We start from the raw sequence: 17808 nt of genomic DNA, 5'->3' as shown, positions 1-17808 counted from the left end.
TCTAGTATATCTAGTTGTATATATAGTATATGTGGTTTAATCCATACACATAAGATAGGATAGGAAATCATTTGCATGGTGAAATAAATAAATGGCACAGCCATCCGTCCCACTAGGCAGGTCAGACACTGCACCTAGCGTCCCACCTTCTTTTTCTTTGTTCTTTACAGCTGGCAGCTAGCTAGTCAACAGCTAGCTAGCTACTGATTGCCTTGTGGTGCCAACTGCTAACCATTTACAGTGTAAAACGTAAAAAAAAAAAAAGATGTCAGCACACTCACTTTAAGCACTCAGAAATTATATTGCTGCCTGCAACATTCCGACACAATTATACTTCTAAACTGTAAACTCAGTATGTGGACAAGTTTCACTTTGTACTATAGCTGCTAACTATCAGTCACAAGAGGCATTTATTGAGGCTACAGTAGGTGAGAAACCTTCAGTTACACAGCAAGCAGAAGGTGGTCACCAAAGCTCTCACAGAGAAAGAGGGGTCCTCATTTCTTGAACTGGGGGACGGGGGGTGGGATCTTGATGTCTTGGCCCCGCTCCAGTCTCTTCTCACACTCAATCAGGTAGGTGACCCCGTCAATGACCAGCTGAACCAGCTCCACCTGTGTCGAGATTCACTCTTTAACTGGAGACTAAGCATATTTCCTGATCTTAAAAGCTTGAGAAATTGTCAGTTGTCATTTTCTGATCCTGACTTCTTCTATTCTTTTGTATCATCTGCTTGTTATCTTCTTTAGAACGAAACTGCCACCGAAAATTTAAAAAACATCTATCCGATCTGTTAACTCATGATTACGTAGGTGTTCAACAAAGGCTCAAGCCATTTTACTTTGGATATATCTTGGGCAAAGCTGTAAATAGTTAATTGTTTTATTTTTGTCCATGCATGTAAAAGCTGTTGTGGCTGGTGGACTCCAGTGGAGATGGAGTAACTAAGAAATCCCTAAAACCTACTCTGAGGCAGAAAGGTGATGTGCATTACCTCAGATTTGCCCAGGCGGTCGTTGTTTGAAATGTCGAAGGTATCGCCCACAGCGGCGGTGTCCACACCCCCGGTGCCTCGTTTCTGGAGCCGCAGGTTGTCCAGAATCCTTTTGAAGCGGGGATCCTGCAAGGGGAACCCCAAAATCACATGGACATGGTGCAAGAGAGGGACGACTGCAGAGGGAAAAGGAATTGGAGTTAAACCACCATGGTGGTGGGTAAACTGAGGTTCCCTTCTCCGGGTAAATCCCGGAAAGTTCCGATACTTCACACTTAAAAAATCACATGAAGAACTTAATGTAATGTTACATAAGATAACTGTTCAGTGACCTCATTGAGATGATTTAATGTAAAATTTGTGATATCATGAGATTTATATGCTATCATTGATATAGCGTAGTGGGGTACCTTGCTGGGACTGATTATTTTAGGTGCAAATTCAATGTTTTTGGTACCTTGTAGGGAATAATTTAGTGTAAATGAATGTTTCTGGTACCTAGCTGAGACTAATTTAGAATAAACAGAGTTTTTTGGTACCTTGCTGAGAAGGGGCAGGCGCATGTGCACCCCTGCCCTCAGGCCGGTCCCCAGGTTGGAGGGGCAGGTCAGGATGTAGCCCAGATGCTCGTTCCACATGAACTCCCAGCCCCTCTCCTTAATCAGCCGCTCTACCTGCACACATACAGCACTGTTAGTACAGAGGTACACACACACACACACACACACAACACTGTTAGTACAGAGATACTCACACACGCACACACAGCGCTGTTAGCACAGAGATAAACACACACACGCAAACACACACACACACAATGCTGTTAGTACAGAGATACACACACACAATGCTGTTAGTACAGAAACACACACACACATATAACACTGTTAGTACAGAAACACACACACACACAGCACTGTTAGTACAGAGATACACACGCACACACACACACACACAGCGCTGTTAGTACAGAGATACACACACACACATACACACACACACACACAGAGCACTGTTAGTACAGAGATAAACACACACACACACGCACACACACACAACACTGTTAGTACAGAGACACTCACACACACACACACAGCGCTGTTAGTACAGAGATACACACGCACACACACGCACACACACACACAGCACTGTTAGTACAGAGATAAACACACACGCACACACATGCACACACACACACAGCGATGTTAGCACAGAGATAAACACACACACACACACACACACACAATGCTGTTAGTACAGAGATACACACACACAATGCTGTTAGTACAGAAACACACACACACATATAACACTGTTAGTACAGAAATACACACACACACACAGCACTGTTAGTACTGAGATACACGCACACACACACACCTACAACACTGTTAGAACAGAAACACACACACACATATAACACTGTTAGTACAGAAATACACACACACACACACAGCACTGTTAGTACTGAGATACACGCACACACACACATACAACGCTGTTAGTACAGAGATAAATACATAGCTCTGTTAGTACAGAGATACGCACACACACACACACACACACACACAAAATGCTGTTTGTACAGAGATACACAAACAGTGCTGTTAGTACAGAGATACACACACACACACAAAATGCTGTTAGCACAGAGATACACATGGAATGCTGTTAGTACAGAGATACACACACAGCTCTGTTAGTACAGAGATGTACACATACACACACACACACACACACAGAGCACTGTCAATACAATGATATTATGCACATGCACATACAGAATACTCTCAGGACAATGGTAGACAGGAACAGACACATATTTCAGACATATACTTGTTATATGCGCTCTCTTGAGAAAGGAAAGGTATCAGAGACAATACAAAAGGTATCAGAGACAATACAAAAAATGCACACATACTGTACATGCAAATGCACCTGATATACATATTGGACTCTCACACACAGAGCAGAGAAAGACAGCACAGACTGACTCTTATTTTCCTCTGTATGCCCTGGTGCCTGAATCAAAGCCTGAGTGTGAGGAAGAATGTACATATACATTCAGGCATTGAAGTCACTCCACCCCCAACCTCCCCCCCACACACACCCTCAATTTGGGATGGAGGCTGTGGCCTTACCTCTTGAAGCCCCCTGCAGAACCTCTCGAACACCCTCTTCATGTTGCCACCCTTCTCCATGGAGATGATGCGGGTGTGGTCCTCCTCGTTGATCCATATCAAGAAGTTCTTCTCGTTGTTGTGCCTGCGGGTGGGGGTGTCAGGATGAAGTGAGGGGCAAAACCCCCCAGCAAACCCGCCATGGCCCTTGCCTCCTCCATTTTATCTATAGCAAGATTTAATCACCATTTGGCTTTAACTTTGACTTTCAAAAAATTAACATAAAAACGAAATAAACACACAAGCACAGTTTGGCAAATTCATTTCTGGTACTAAAACAGGAAAAACAGTGTAAAGGATGAAAAGAATCAAACATGTGTTGTTAAGGAGAAGTACTGATTAAATCCAGGCCCAAATTAAAGCCCAAACAATTCAGATCAAATAAAATTAATTTTACACTCCCCTAGAAACTACAAACATTTGAACCATCCATTTAACATTTGAACTACAGCTGAAATGATAGTTTAGTTTCAATTCACTTCAGTTGGTCCTGCCTGAATTACAACGTGACTTTAGTTCAGTTCTACTTGACATGGATGATGATTTCATTGTGGTGCTATACACTGGGGGAATAAATGAGACACAAATCCCCCTTTCTGAACACTCTTACTCGATCTGATTGTCATGATATAGCATCACAGCGTGCTAAGCTAAGCGTGCGGTAAGTGAAGACAACATCCTAATGGTGCACACGCCTCTTCCGCCGTACCAGATTCCCCTGCCACCTGGCCAATCACGGGTCATCCCTGCACAAGTCAGCAAAGGGGATACAGGCTTGTCAAAGAGGAAGTGGTCCTGCAGCGAGTGGGCCAGCAGGGGGTGATATAGAGGCAAGAAAGGATAAACAAGGAATAGGAGGGAGGAATACTTTTGCCTGGTTTCAATAAACATTTGTCCTGAAATTATCTTTTTTTACTTTTTAATCTGTGCTTTGCCTAACAAACTACTTTAACTCAAAATTAAACGTAAATGTTGGGAGGTTTTGTTCACAGAAATGGTTCACCGATAAGCAAAATAAATTTGACAAACAATATATTTGCAAAGAAAAGTATAATTTTTTTGTGAATTAAAGTTTAGGACAAATTTTAAATCCAGGACGGTAGGTGGCACTGGGTCAGAAAGAGAAATGATTGCTCTAAGCACCAACTCAATCATGTGCTACCAGTCTTATCTGGCCAAATGCCTGGAAGTACAAAATTTAATTTAAACAATTTATGGGAAAGTTTCTAGATGTATGTTTAAGAAAGAATTTAATTAAAATGTCAATTATCTTTCAGGCTCTGAATGCTGTGCTTTAAACCAGAAGGTCACAGGTACAAATCCCAGGTATAGTAATTATTTCTTACTCTTAACAACTTAATAATTAATAAATTAATAGGTTTTTTATATCATGTGACTCTCCAATATAAAGCTCACAAAGAGCAGATACCTTAGTGTGAAGAGCACTATGTAAATAAATTCAAGGATTAAAATGCCTGGAAGACTTAATAGTGAACAGAGGGGAAAGGAAGTTAACTGCAGCTGGAAAAAGGGGCGGAGCTACCCATCTACTTCCTGGGACAGGCTACGCCCACGGCCTTACCAAATCCCGCGAGCATCGGGCCAATCTCTGGCCATCCCAGCTGCAGTTAGTAGCGGAGAGACCGGCTTATCAAACAGGAAGTGCTCCTGAGGATTGGCAGCATTGCAGGGACAGGGTGACAAGGTCAAAGGTAAAGACAGAACGAAACAGCTGCATCAGTCTGACCTGTTTGAGTCATGGTGCCTCTACATATAATGAGATGTATCGAATGACGTAGATTATTTAAATAATATGCACAGTCTATATAGCTGAGAATGGCTGCAATGAATAACTATCCCAGCGGTAAAATGGTCTTTTATTGGTTACAAACTTCAAACAGATAAAACCTTTAATAGGTCAAACCGATAAGATTGAACACCAACATATAAAAAAAGCACAATTACTACATACATTTTTCAAAACTTTATATCAAAGTGAAAAAAATTTTAATTCCAGAGCATAAAAATGACATCACATATAAAATACAGAACTGCAGACAAACCATTCAAAAAATCACAATTCAAACAGCTAAACACAACAGTAATCCACATATTGCAAGCATGCTGTGGGTGTCCCTCTTCACTGTATTAATTGTATAGTATATATGGAGTATATTAACTATGTAATGTACAGTAGATAGAAGTGAAGCATAAAGAACAGAAGGTCAGGTGACTTACATCGATGAGCCTCTGCTGCTCTTGCTCGGTCATCTCCGCCAGGCTGTAATAGTGGCCGGAGAGCTCCCCCTGCAGGCCGGACAGGGCCTGCACCGCCACCCGCTCCACCTCTCGCCTCTCGGAGCGGGAGCAGGCCGGGGGCAGGCTGAGGCCCCGGATACTCCGCCCCGTGCGTACCCGGGACGACAGGACGTAGCGCTCATCAAACATCCCGGAGGTGATCTGTAAATGGGGGGAGGGGTCAGATACCTCACACTTCATCAAAATGCCAACCGCAGCGTTGCTCAGGGAAGCCAGGTGCACTTGGACAAACACAGAGGGCTTAGATTTCATGAGATGGAAAGTGTTTTATACATGTGCATTATCCACTATTAGCCTGTTACGGCTATGTTACAATACAAAACCTCAAGAGGTTTAGCTTTCTAAACCTGAGCCCATGACCACGTTTGTGAGTCAATAAAATATCTGTGACCCCATCCCTTATAATGGAGGCTGACGTGTTCACATATGTCATATTTTAACCAATACATTGCACTGCAGAACCACGGAAAGTGCTATGAGACTACAGAGCAGAGCCAGCCCACTGAGCACAGAGCAGAGAAAGAAAGGTGAGTGTGGAGGGGTGTGGTTTCTGTGCCTTAGAGCTGTCCAGGTCAGTGGGGTGCGTCATGGTCCTGGGGTCATAGCCATTGTGCCTGGCCTTGATTACTGGGTCAAAGAGGTCAGCAAACACCTGCAATCAAAGTGAAAGCACTTGATGGGTGAATATGAGAGCAGAGGGATGAGATAGATGGGTGGGCAACAATATTGACAACAATAATCATAGTTAATGATTAATTTTAAAAAATAAAGAAGAAGATTAAGATATTGTTTGTGTTAGGTGTAGAGAGAATCACAGACTAGGCAGGTTTTCTTTGTGACTCAACACGTAATTGATGTATGAAAGAGGTTGACTACACACTTACACGATTCACCCCTTGTGGATTATGATGTCTCCAGGATCAGGGTTGTAGCTATCTTTGTACGACAGTTATATACTCCCAGTACTTCTGCCCCGCCCCCATCTATCTTTGCCCCACCCACATGCATCCAGGCCACACCCCTTCCTGTTTCACAGGAAGTACCTCGTAGCTCTCCTCGTCCCCGGCCACCATGCCCACGGTCTTGATGAAGGGGTGCCCGGGGTTGTCCACGCCCGTCTGAATGCACTGGTCCAGGGTCCAGTCGTTGGGCGTGACCTTGTCTCGCAGCTGGGCGTAGATACCGGGCGTAAGCACCGCCGCCATGCAGTTGTTGTGCTTGCGCACATCTGGGTAATCAGCACTGGGTGAGAAAGATAGAGGGGGGAGGGATGGGGGGATGGAGGGAGATTTAACAGCAAAGAAAAACAACAAAACAATGGGTTAATATAAAATATAGGTTTCAGTCGCTCTGTTTTTCCCTTAATCTCACCGGATGTGCAAACTCCTGTAATCTGATCTGTGTGGTTATGAAAGCCTTTAATATGAGCATTCCACATTCATGCACATAAGTAGTTTATGCATACTGCGCACTGCACACACACAGACTACTGTTCTGTTGGACTTACAGACAGCTTAGATAGTTTAAAAATGAAAGGGGTGGAGGGGGGGTCGGGGGGGAGGGGCAGGGGATTTGATACGTTTGACTTCCAAATTGCCCATTGTAACTTGTGGTTTTAACAATCAGGTGACACTGTGCCATTGCTAAGGCCAAGCCAAGTGTGTGGGGTCCGGGGCTGAACTCCATAAAGTACAGTACAGCTGGTTCAGTTAATTATCCAATATATAAATCAATTATCTTTTTGTACGCTGTGTAAGCTGTTTTGGATAAGGGAGTCCTCTAAAGAAAAAAATCATAATATTATATATATATATGTAATTATATATAATTACATTTACTTTGCATCCATTTATACAGCTGGAAATATACTGAAGCAATACAGGTTAAAGACTGAGAATCGAACCTGTGACCTTTAGGTTACAAGACCAGTCGTCTCTCAAATGGCCTGTGGGTACTATGACTCGCTGCTACCGTTTCTCCCTCTCTGCTGAAGGTCTTGAGTAAGGACAAGCACTATGATAATCTGGTCAGACTCCTGGAGGACAGGATTAGCCTGACCGTCAGTGAGAGAATATGGCGGCTGCCCTGTTTCCTATAGGCTATGCGGTGTTACCCTCTTCACTGATTGCGTTTTCGACTCGCACCTTCTACGGTGTGCAGCATAACCAGGGACAGCTCTTTTCAGAAAGTTTAGTTTTATTCCTTTTATTATTTTTTGCACAATTTAAAAAATACACAAAAATGACAAAGATAACAAATAATATACAGTGCAGGGAGAGGCAGAAAACCCAGTGGGCTTATTTGAAGCCTCCACCTCAACAATGTTAAAAAATTCACAATGTTATGAAGAACATAAACTTCACATACAGAAAATAATATAACTATATAAAAGTGATGGCAAACTAATAGTAACAAAATATAACTAACAACAACAATAACAATATCAAAATAAAAGCAGAAAATGTGAGTGTGTGCTGTATATGAGTATGTGTGTGTGTGTATGAATGTGCGTAAGTGAGGATTGCGACCTGACAGATACTGTGCTGTTGACCTGAATCCTCATGAAGACTTTTTTAACATTTGGAGTGTAGGACCTGGCACTCATACACAATGCAAAAAATCTGTCTTAACAAGTGTTTTTCTCCTGTAATGAGGCTTAAAATCTTTTTTCTCTCAGGTTGAAAATATTTGCTTATTGTAAAAAGTTATTGTAGTGAGATTTTCTTACCCCATTGACAAATCTTGAAATTAGTAAAATTTTCTCACCTCGCGAGCAACGTATGTGAAATTTACAATGTTCATCTTTTTATATTTATTGCTTTGCCTCCGGCACTTTTCCTGTGCGTGTGGTAGTCTAAATCTAAGACTGAAATGCTTGTTGAGATGATCGATTGGCAGATTTTTCGGTTTTTGCGGCGCACCTGGGTGGGTACATCTTCCTTCTCTCGCCGGCAGACAGGGTGTCGTCAGCCTTGCTCAGCAGGAAGCCGGAGGCCAGCGCCCCCAGGCCGGCCATGACTGCCGCCGTGTTCTGCCCTGAAATCATCCGGGTAAACGAGTTTGCCATACTCGCCCGTCAGCAGCTCCAGAGAGAGGCCCACTACGAGAGAGAGAGAGAGAGAGAGAGAGAGAGAGAGAGAGAGCGAGAGAGCGAGAGAGCGAGAGAGCGAGAGAGTGTTTCCCACCCACTATGGTTTTTGTGGAACTACAGCTTCTCAGAATGCTCTGATAATTTACCAGAATGCCCTTCACTAGACCCAACAGGACAATGGAGAACAGCAATGACAACTAGGATAGCGGCTGTTTTTATATCGGTGAAACCTGAGGTCATTAAAATGCACATGGATAATCCTGTCAGAGATAAAAATGAAGAAAAAAAAAAACTAGAGAGCAGGCATGTTGTTGGGTCACGACACAATCATTGCACTGCTTAGAAAGGTCAAGTCCTTTTTTCTTTGAGAGATTTGTTTCGAGGGTCCCCCGGTTGTTTGTTAGAAGGTGAGCTACAGTTAGCGGTTGCCCCAGGAGACGACAGACAGGAAGCACGGTATTAATAGAAGCGGAGTTAGATTAAGCATTAGCGCCTAGCCCCCGCTGGCACCAACGCTGGCGGGCCAGGTGATAAAGGGTGAGATTCTGGATCGTCAAGAGGCACATACAGAGGACAAAAGCCTGAGAGAGAGGACACCGTGGCGGGCAGGACGGAAAGGGGAACCCCACCACCGCCACTATCACCGCCATCGAGAGAGTTTCAGATAGCCGATATCGAGTCGCAATTCATTATGAATGGCAGTCGAGGACAAGTCGATTAGCATTGCGTCTGGATCAAGCCTTGCATTCATGAGCATTAAAGCAGATTACCAGGCTTTCAGTTTGGGATTAGTAGCTGAGGACAATAACGTGACATGCTGCAACTGCCAGTCGTCACTACAAAAGTAGCGGTCTGTTTTACTGGCAAATTTCCAGGAGCACCTTCCTTGAGGCAAGTTGCAGACAGATGCAAAATTCACTTGTTGAGCGCAATATTCTCAACAGGCAGCAACACGTCAGTATTGCTGAAAGCTGATCACGTAGTGTGAACCATTAAAATAAACATTAATAAATACATTTATTGTTACTTATATATAAAATAATAATTGAGCCATTCCACATGAGTCGTTTCGAATGTGCAGTCATTCACAGTCAATGAAAAACATTCAAAGCTGACATTTCGAGCCATGTCTCGAGCTGAATGCCAGAGGCAATTTAAAATGTCAAATTTCTAAATCAATCCGTTAGGGAGCGAACAGATCTCACCTTTCTTAAATGTTCCTGCTTTTGATTGAGCCTCAAAGCACACCCACTCAAAAAAAAACCCAGAATTTACCAGATATTAATAAAAAAAACACAAACATTATGGAAAAACATAATTACAGATTTAAAGAAAATTTCACATAATAAACTTATGGCATATAATATAATCAATGGCAGCATGACAGTGTGACCATGATCATACTCAAAACCAAGACCCGAAAGTATCGCCAAACCACAAAGAGAGGGGGCCCAACCCCCTTGCGAACCCCATCTCTACAGCGAGGGACTGCAGTGTCCACAGACAGGATGTCCCACAGAGAGGACAGTGTGCTGTGTAAACCTACCTGTGCAGAGGTTTGAGTCTGTCCCTGCTGAGCGGTCCAAGAGACGCAGGGAGTTTGCTGTGCTGTGAGCGTACGCTGGGACCTGGCGCAGGATTACAGCAGCTGGTCTCACTCTGACCAATCCTGTTTCTACCCCCCAGCATGTCAGAGCCCTACGTCCGCCCCCCCCCCCCCGTCGCATTCCTTCCCCTCCCAACCTCGTTTTGCCTCTCGTTCACTGGTTAGGCTGTTACAGTACTCTGCTGGGGTCCCATCACACCCTACACTACATGTACCCTTCCAAGCCCAGAGAGAAAGAGAGAGAGTACAGTAACCCCGTGGTCACACGGGGCGACACAGGAGAGAGACAAGCGACCGGTGACCGTTCATATTTCAATGAGAGTTGGCCATTTACAGCAGCAAGAGACAAGCGGCCTTTGCGAAGCGAAGTTGGCGGGGCGAAAATAGAGTAGGGGTCTATTTTATGCGAATACTGAGTGATGCGACACGGCGACTACCAATGGGAGTGAAGGCAGCGTGACAGATGTTGCTGAAACAAACGTGCAATCGTGTCTAGCCTACTTGTTTAGTTCTGTAACCTGGTAACCACAAGCCAGGAACGCCCATAAGCAACAAGCGACAACGGTTTATCTCCCTGTGTCGCCCCGTGTGACCGTAGGCTAAGTGAGAGGCAGAGAGAGATAGAGAGTAAGGCAGAGAGAGAGATATTCCTTCACTGGCTACTGCGTCAATAAGTCTGTCAGCTCAATTCAATTTTATTTTTATATAACCTTTTTACAATGATACTGTCACAAAGATTATTTACAATCAACAGGAATTGGGGAAAGGAACTGGGATATATTGCATATTTATTTATGCCATGTTAAAATGCATGGCACATTTATTGATATATGTATTGAAAAGGTTTATTAGAACTATATATAAATGTGTATGCGTATTTAAGTATTAACAATGGCTTTTAAATCAAATGGTCCTTCTGCAATGTTGTTTCATGGTTAGTAACACCACATGAGCAGGATTATTGTTAAAAGTCAAGTATGACTGAGAGGGAAATATTCAGATGACATTTAATATTCTAATCAATTTGGGTCCTTGATTTTGAAAAGGTGGTCTCATCGGGTGTTCACAGAATGAAATAACAGTGTCGCAGCTCCCCTAAAGGTGACAGCTATAAGGTGTTGCTGTTTGCGGCTGTCACAGAAACTCAAGCACCCATGGATTAATCGTACTAATACCAGAGAACCTTCTGGGTGAGACTACAACTATCCCTGAAACACATTCACATCCACTGGAGGATTAGGAGCTGTGTGTGTGTGAGTGTGTGTGTATGTGTGTCCGTGTTTGTGTGTGAGTGCGCGTTTGCACACTTGCATTCATCCATGCAAGGTCACCAGACTAAAAAATATTTCACTCAAAATGTCCTCCTTCAGTCTGATAATTGCCTGTATCTGTGCCTTTCGGAAGCTGGATGACAGTGATTTTGAACCTCGTTTAGTGATGAGTGTATGATACGAGTCCTTGAATGGGTCCCGTTTTCCTCTTCTTGCTGCAAAAATACTTTTGGTCTTCTTATGTAGCTAAAGCAATATATTTGTGTTGCTGTCACGTCGCCTCTATCCCCTGAAAACAAAATCATTTCTGCTCTTCCAAATGCAGCCGTGTCTGGCATGCTAAGAGAATGGGGGCAGTAACAGTCTCACAGAAGGGTTTGGGTGAAAAACCATGTAATATATTCATAAGAGCTACATAGCACCTTTATAAGCACTGCATAAATACTCATGAGCATTTCTTAACTGGTATGTTATGGTAAAGCTATATAATTGAAACATTACACATACACCACCTAAGGACCAAGCTGGAAACTGCAACCAGAGCTTGGCCAATGGTGTGCCCTCTCCAGCCAAGGAGAGTAAAACAGTGTAACAGGATAAGGTGCAACATAGCCAGCACTGTAAACGAGAGCCAGAGACTGTTCTAGAATAAATAGTGTCACAGCAATATGGAGACAGCAGCCAACAATTCTGTACAGTTTAAGGATTTTAAGAATATTAAAAGTAACTTGAACACATCTCACAAGTTTTTAAAGCTCCCTATAGAGTGCAGAAATCATTTTGATGTATTTTTTTGTTGCGACACATTTCTTTTGCAACATCCACACCAAACACACTTGAAATAATGCTCGATAAAAAGGCAGTTCACTTAAAAGATTTTTTTAATCGTACATACAGTACAGGCAATGGCTTAGAAATAGCTGCACATCCTCTGTAAGACTCAATGGACTCAAAAGACACAAACAAAAAACATGTAATACAGTAATGTAAAAAAAGCAAATGTCAGGACAGGTATCCTGTGTATCCTGTTCTTTAACATGCAAAACATGCAGGGCGTCCATGATCAGCATTTGCATTTCACACAAGACCCATAAGAAATAAATTTAAAAATCTCATCAACCTGCTACATTTTTTATCACTATTTTTGCAATGATAAACATTTCAGGGAGGAAAAGATCTATGGTAGCTTGTTAAAGATAAGAAAGTGATAACAATAATAATAAAAAATGATTAAAGAATAAAATGCTTCACAACAGGACAAAATATCCTAAATAAAACCTATACATTACATTTCCATGACACATTATATACAAAAAGGGGGCCAAATAAATATATACTGAATTAAATACATTAAACATTAAAACACAAAGACTGTGTCACAACAAGCAAAGCTACATTTCTGAGAGTACAGTTCATTCCAGCACCATTTTACCCTCTGTCTGTTTAATAACCATGCTCAGTCAGTAGTGTAGTTTAAATTCTACACAGGAGAGAAGTGTCTTTTTCATTTTGAGAAAGGTCTTGGCTAAATTAATCCTTCTGTACTCCCCGATGTTTTTGCAACAGATGTACTCAGATTTAGTGCTCAGAAAAGCTCTCCCGTTTAGAAGTGTAAACTTTTTTAACTTTCATGTAAAGTTTGCTGCTCAGAAGTGGTTTGTCAAACGTAGTTAATGGATATTCACAATTTGACTTGAAGGAAACAAGAAAGATTTATATTATAGGATTTATAGTAACCTAATAACCATAGAGGTGGCTTCTTTTTTTTTTTTTACAAGTCGTCTTTTGCATGCAAACAATTTATTCATGCTATAGGCAAGATAGCCCACCACAGTTTTCTCAAAGTTCTCCATAAGCGTCATCACAACTGCTTCAGATGGAGGCATTAATTGTGCAGTGTCATTGCGTAAACTATATTAAACTTTTTGGTTAAGAAAAGAGAAGACTACTGCAACGATGCATGCCAAAAGCAGAAAAGTACATCAGTAAGAATAAATCTATGAGCAACATTAATAAATTATCTACACATGCACTTTAAACAGGGATCCATGTATGTGAAATATTCTCCATTAACTGTTTTCTCTTGATTTATGCTGATATTATTGATTTTCAATGGGAGGCTAAGAAATCTTACTTTTATCAAGTTGACATCTAAAAATATAAATAAAAGTCTACTTCCATTCAGAGCAATTGCAAAATGAAACAGCATTAGCCTGTTAATAATGTGTCAGGTCAGAAGAAGGTGCTTCATGGCATTTTGAAACCTAATCCACAAAAGTAAATGTAGTTATCAGCACCAAGAGCATAACAAGGATTAATATTACATGTGGCCACTAGAGGGAGACACTATATCAACAACAACGATCAGTTACATGATCGGCTCCAGTTTGCGTCTCCATTCATGGATTGGTATCACTATCCCAGAAAGGCTGTTTATCTCGGTCATTGATAAATAACTGACAGAGACCTGATAAACACCTTGCTGCCTTCATTTATCGCTGCTGAGATCTAATGGAGAAGATTTACAGGGAAATCAGGTCATTTTATTAAACAGGATAAGACAAGGGCTTCAAATCTCCTATGCCAGCTGCTTATGAAATGCATTCCCTGGACACAGTGTCTACACAACTGTGCAGCTGGACTTCAGAGAGAAAAGATACAGCATCTGGCAGCATGTGCTTTCACACAACTGATGGAGAACTTTCTAGAACAAATAGAGGATCGGCAGGCAAGATTTCAAAAGGCTTCCTCAAGGAAAGAATCCCCCTGGCATTGAGTGCTAAGTGTCTCGGTATACATGTTCCTGGGCCACACCTTCTATTAATCAGTTGATTCTTGGAAGAATGCATGAAGCTGCATGTACTAAGAAAACCTAGCACATGCTCTGCGTGCGCTGATCTAAGATCCAGTGAGCCTGTGGAAGTGAATGTGGACAATATCATACTCTGAATACATGAATGTTCAAGCTATACACAGGAACAAGTCTGCTGGCAGTGGTAGAGTGTCAGTGGTTTCAGTAATGAAGTCTGCAGTTCCACTGGCCCTTAGTTTCCACTACATGCTTCCCTTGCTTGTGCCAACAGGAAATGGGCCCCCGGTTGCCATGCAATGTCTCTGTTCTTAATAAAGGGCAAGATCTCCAAATTTCACTGGAGCTTAACTGCTCCTCATCCTGGAGACGCTAGGTAAATCTGCTAACAACTATGCTTAACGATTAATAAAGACCAGCATTCGCCTCACTTCAAATTTATCCTGCTTGACATTTATCCTGCTTGCATTTTTTATTAAAATTTTGAATACATTTACAGGAAGATGTCTACCGGTGTTCACTAGTTCACGACTGACATTGACATAGAGGGGATCTGTGAGCGCTTGTGACAAATGATTTCAAGATTTAATGGATTCATGTACCTGTGACAGAGATCTTGGTTCCTTGATTGCTGCTTCACAGTTACAAACACAACTGATTCTTCATACTCGTTCTGGAACAAGAACTGTGTCTATGCCGTATTTCTAACATATTCATAAAAGGCACCACAGACGTGTGAATACAACAGCCTCTTACAATCAGCCTGGTTCGACAAACTCTTGAGCTCCAGAAGAACTATTCTTGGCATAGATATCAATGCTAACATTGGTCATATAAGACATTAATAATCACGGATAATTTATAGGAATGTATAAGAATTTAGCCTTTAGCGTCAAGCAGATCTGATCATATTTTGTTTAATGAACGCAATGTGCCGACTGAATTACAAAACTGATTCTTCCCCCTCGTCATGTAGGGTTTCTAGTTTCCTGTGAGCCCTGGTTCACAAACCAATTTGTGAGGGACGGCTGGAAAGGGATATCCCGCCTTCCGAGTGGTCCAAGTATCATGCCCAGACGAGGAGTCAAGAGACAGGAAAAGATAAAAGATCTGAGTTCACAGGGCAAATGAAAATTGTCACTGTCGCGATCTGAGTCAACGCCCCCCTCCCCCGACTGGCCAAGAATGCAGAATTAGAAGACAGCAGCCAGAGAAGAAAGTCAAAATGTTCTAATAGGTTTTTGTTCATTTCTATACATGCTACATTTCTTTTATCTTCTTTTTAAAAAAAATCTTTTTACACCTACACATTTCTTTTTCTACCATTGCCACATTAATGAGCAGCTACATACAGTGCATAAACACCATCCCTCTTCCTTTTAACCTTTGACATGGGACGTAGTACCCAAACCTCCTCTTCCTGATCGCCTATGTACACCACTACCGCAAGCACTTGCTGTGACATTTCAAATTTGGGATTCAAGAAAGAATCACCTCATTCTCCCTCCCTGCCTTTGGTCTCATTTCTTATTTACCTCTCTCTCTCTCCTTCCCTCTCTCCTACTCAATTGAGAGCACTCGTTCCCTCTCTCCCTGCACCAGTCCTTCCTGTTCTTTTCAAAGTGCCAGGCATGCAATGCGCCACGTCCTATTGCACAGCGCCCCCTACAGGGCCAGGGCGTGAAGCGTCTGGGTGTGGCAGCTATCAAGCAGGGAGCCTGGGTTCGATCTTCAGAGAGAGCTCATAGAGGGTGTCTTCATCCATGGTGAGGGTTTTATCCATCAGGTACTGAGTGACCTGGAGAAAGTTGGGGACAGAGGATGTGCTGTAAGTCTCCATAATCAACTATTTTAATTGGTCCTCAGAACCAATTCTCAACTAGAGCAGCAGCATACCATTTTTTGCCAATTCATTAAGGTTGATAAGTAATTAATTATTCATTTGAATTACTGGAAAACAAACAAACATAGATGCACACATCCTCCATCACAATATGGTCATTCCTCCAAAGTTCTGATTTGGAAAACCACAGAAAGGGAATGAGGTGAATTGTAGAGAAGGTGTTACACCATGTCAGTGGCCCAGATAAGGTAGATTAACAAGCACTTTTTACATTCAAATATGCTTTCAGTATTTTTACTTCCAGAAAACCCACCTCATGGACATCAGGCTGCGGTGTTTGCAATGTTCTTATTGAGAAAATGCAGGGGGCTTAGAACAGAGCCCTGGTGCACACCTGCACAAGCTTTACCTTTGGTTGGTGCTCTATCCTATAGGGGGTCTGCTGGAACTGACGGATCTCACGGATGATGTGGGATATCTGTCAGGGACAGACAGACAGACAAACCCAGACACCAGTACATGAGTACAAATTGCGGGATTGTGTTCACAGCCAAGTTCTGTCCAGACAACAAAAGAATCCAAATTTATTTTGAGAAACATTCACAGTATAATGTTCCCAATACATTTTAGCGTCCAATTTATGAAGTCTAAAGAACATTGGTGCTTACTTTGCTGCTAATTGATTAGGAGCTGATTTATGATATATACAAAATGGCTATTTAATAATTTAGTAAAAAATTCTACACACTTTGACAGTGTCCTGACAAAACGTGGTAGACTAACAACTATGTATTACTTATTAAACACACACATACAACTGCTATGTTAATTAGCAGTTTGAGAAACAAAAATTGTCTGAGGAAATTATCTCTACCATTCTCATCTTGGAAAAGTTGACCAGGCCCTCCTCAGTGAAATTGGGAGTCCCCTCCTCGATGAAGGCCAGGTCCGTCAAGTACATACCCAGGTAGGGAACGCAAGGGGGGTTACAACTGGGGGGGGGGTACACAGAAAGAGACAGGGGAAATTTCTGTTAGACACACCTCCAAATACAACAATGACAAACAAAGAAATCTAATGGCCAGTGGCATAGAAATAACAGATGACCTCATACTTTTTTAATGTTTCCCTCAGGTTCTTAAATCTTCCTTCAGATGACACGGTCTTCTGCAGCTTGTCCATCAGTGCTTTAGTCTAGCAAAAAAAAAAATTATATACAGAAATAAATAAATAAACAGAACTAAATAACAATCAATTTTAAGTGGATCACATTTTTCCTGCTGGTAACTGGTTTCTGAAAATCACTTGGAAAAACAGGAAAAGTCATGAGGATCACTTCCTGTCCTTGGTCACAGCTGCTCCATGGTCATCTGCTTGTACACCTGGGTTTTTTACTGGCAACTTTACGCTACCTGATGGTGCATTGCACAGAAACATGTAACTAGATAGCCCTCTGGCTAAATAATCCAAAATGTGTGTCCAAAAGTGATCTCTCAACTAACCTTCCCTGTCAATTTAACAATTCGGTGATAAACTTAGGGAGAGAACCATGATACAAAAAAAAAAACAGCCCACCCAAACTAGTCACTTAATATTTAATTTAGCACTGTGATTGCCCAGGCATTGCCACAAAAAATAACTGAATTCTAAGAACCAGGTAAATAAATAAGGTTTATAACAAGGACACACAGTGTC

The 17808-nt window shown here is 42.0% G+C and overlaps 2 protein-coding genes across 5 annotated transcripts in view; both read right to left on the bottom strand.

The window, feature by feature from the left end:
- Window positions 1-9: 9 nt before the first annotated feature.
- On the bottom strand, window positions 10-10276 carry LOC135233179 (creatine kinase S-type, mitochondrial-like). 2 transcript variants are annotated; one of them, XM_064296474.1, is made up of 11 exons: window positions 10131-10181; window positions 9790-9835; window positions 8415-8593; window positions 6537-6735; window positions 6050-6145; window positions 5413-5634; window positions 4757-4842; window positions 3136-3259; window positions 1534-1668; window positions 995-1120; window positions 10-614 (listed from the first exon to the last, which is right to left on the bottom strand). In XM_064296474.1, exons 3-11 carry the CDS (start codon window positions 8558-8560, stop codon window positions 498-500), a joined length of 1251 nt encoding a protein of 416 aa, XP_064152544.1. In that variant the 5' UTR covers window positions 8561-8593; window positions 9790-9835; window positions 10131-10181; the 3' UTR covers window positions 10-497. The 2 variants fall into 2 exon arrangements, with proteins under 2 accessions (XP_064152544.1, XP_064152543.1); XM_064296473.1 differs by lacking the exon at window positions 9790-9835 and having other exon boundaries at window positions 10131-10276.
- Window positions 10277-12324: 2048 nt separating this feature from the next.
- rasgrf2b (Ras protein-specific guanine nucleotide-releasing factor 2b) overlaps window positions 12325-17808 on the bottom strand; it is a 69906-nt gene continuing 64422 nt past the window's right edge. For all 3 annotated transcript variants that reach the window (XM_064296470.1, XM_064296471.1, XM_064296472.1), the window contains 4 exons: window positions 17228-17307; window positions 16988-17105; window positions 16523-16591; window positions 12325-16068 (listed from right to left, as the gene is read on the bottom strand). In XM_064296470.1, the coding sequence (XP_064152540.1) occupies window positions 15976-16068; window positions 16523-16591; window positions 16988-17105; window positions 17228-17307 (360 nt within the window). In that variant the 3' untranslated portion in view covers window positions 12325-15975. The remainder of the gene's footprint in view (window positions 16069-16522; window positions 16592-16987; window positions 17106-17227; window positions 17308-17808) is intronic.

This window comes from Anguilla rostrata, chromosome 10 (assembly GCF_018555375.3).
Source record: "Anguilla rostrata isolate EN2019 chromosome 10, ASM1855537v3, whole genome shotgun sequence".
Lineage (NCBI taxonomy): Eukaryota > Metazoa > Chordata > Actinopteri > Anguilliformes > Anguillidae > Anguilla > Anguilla rostrata.
Note: the sequence above shows the minus strand (reverse complement) of the source record. Positions and strands in the feature narration are given on the sequence as shown.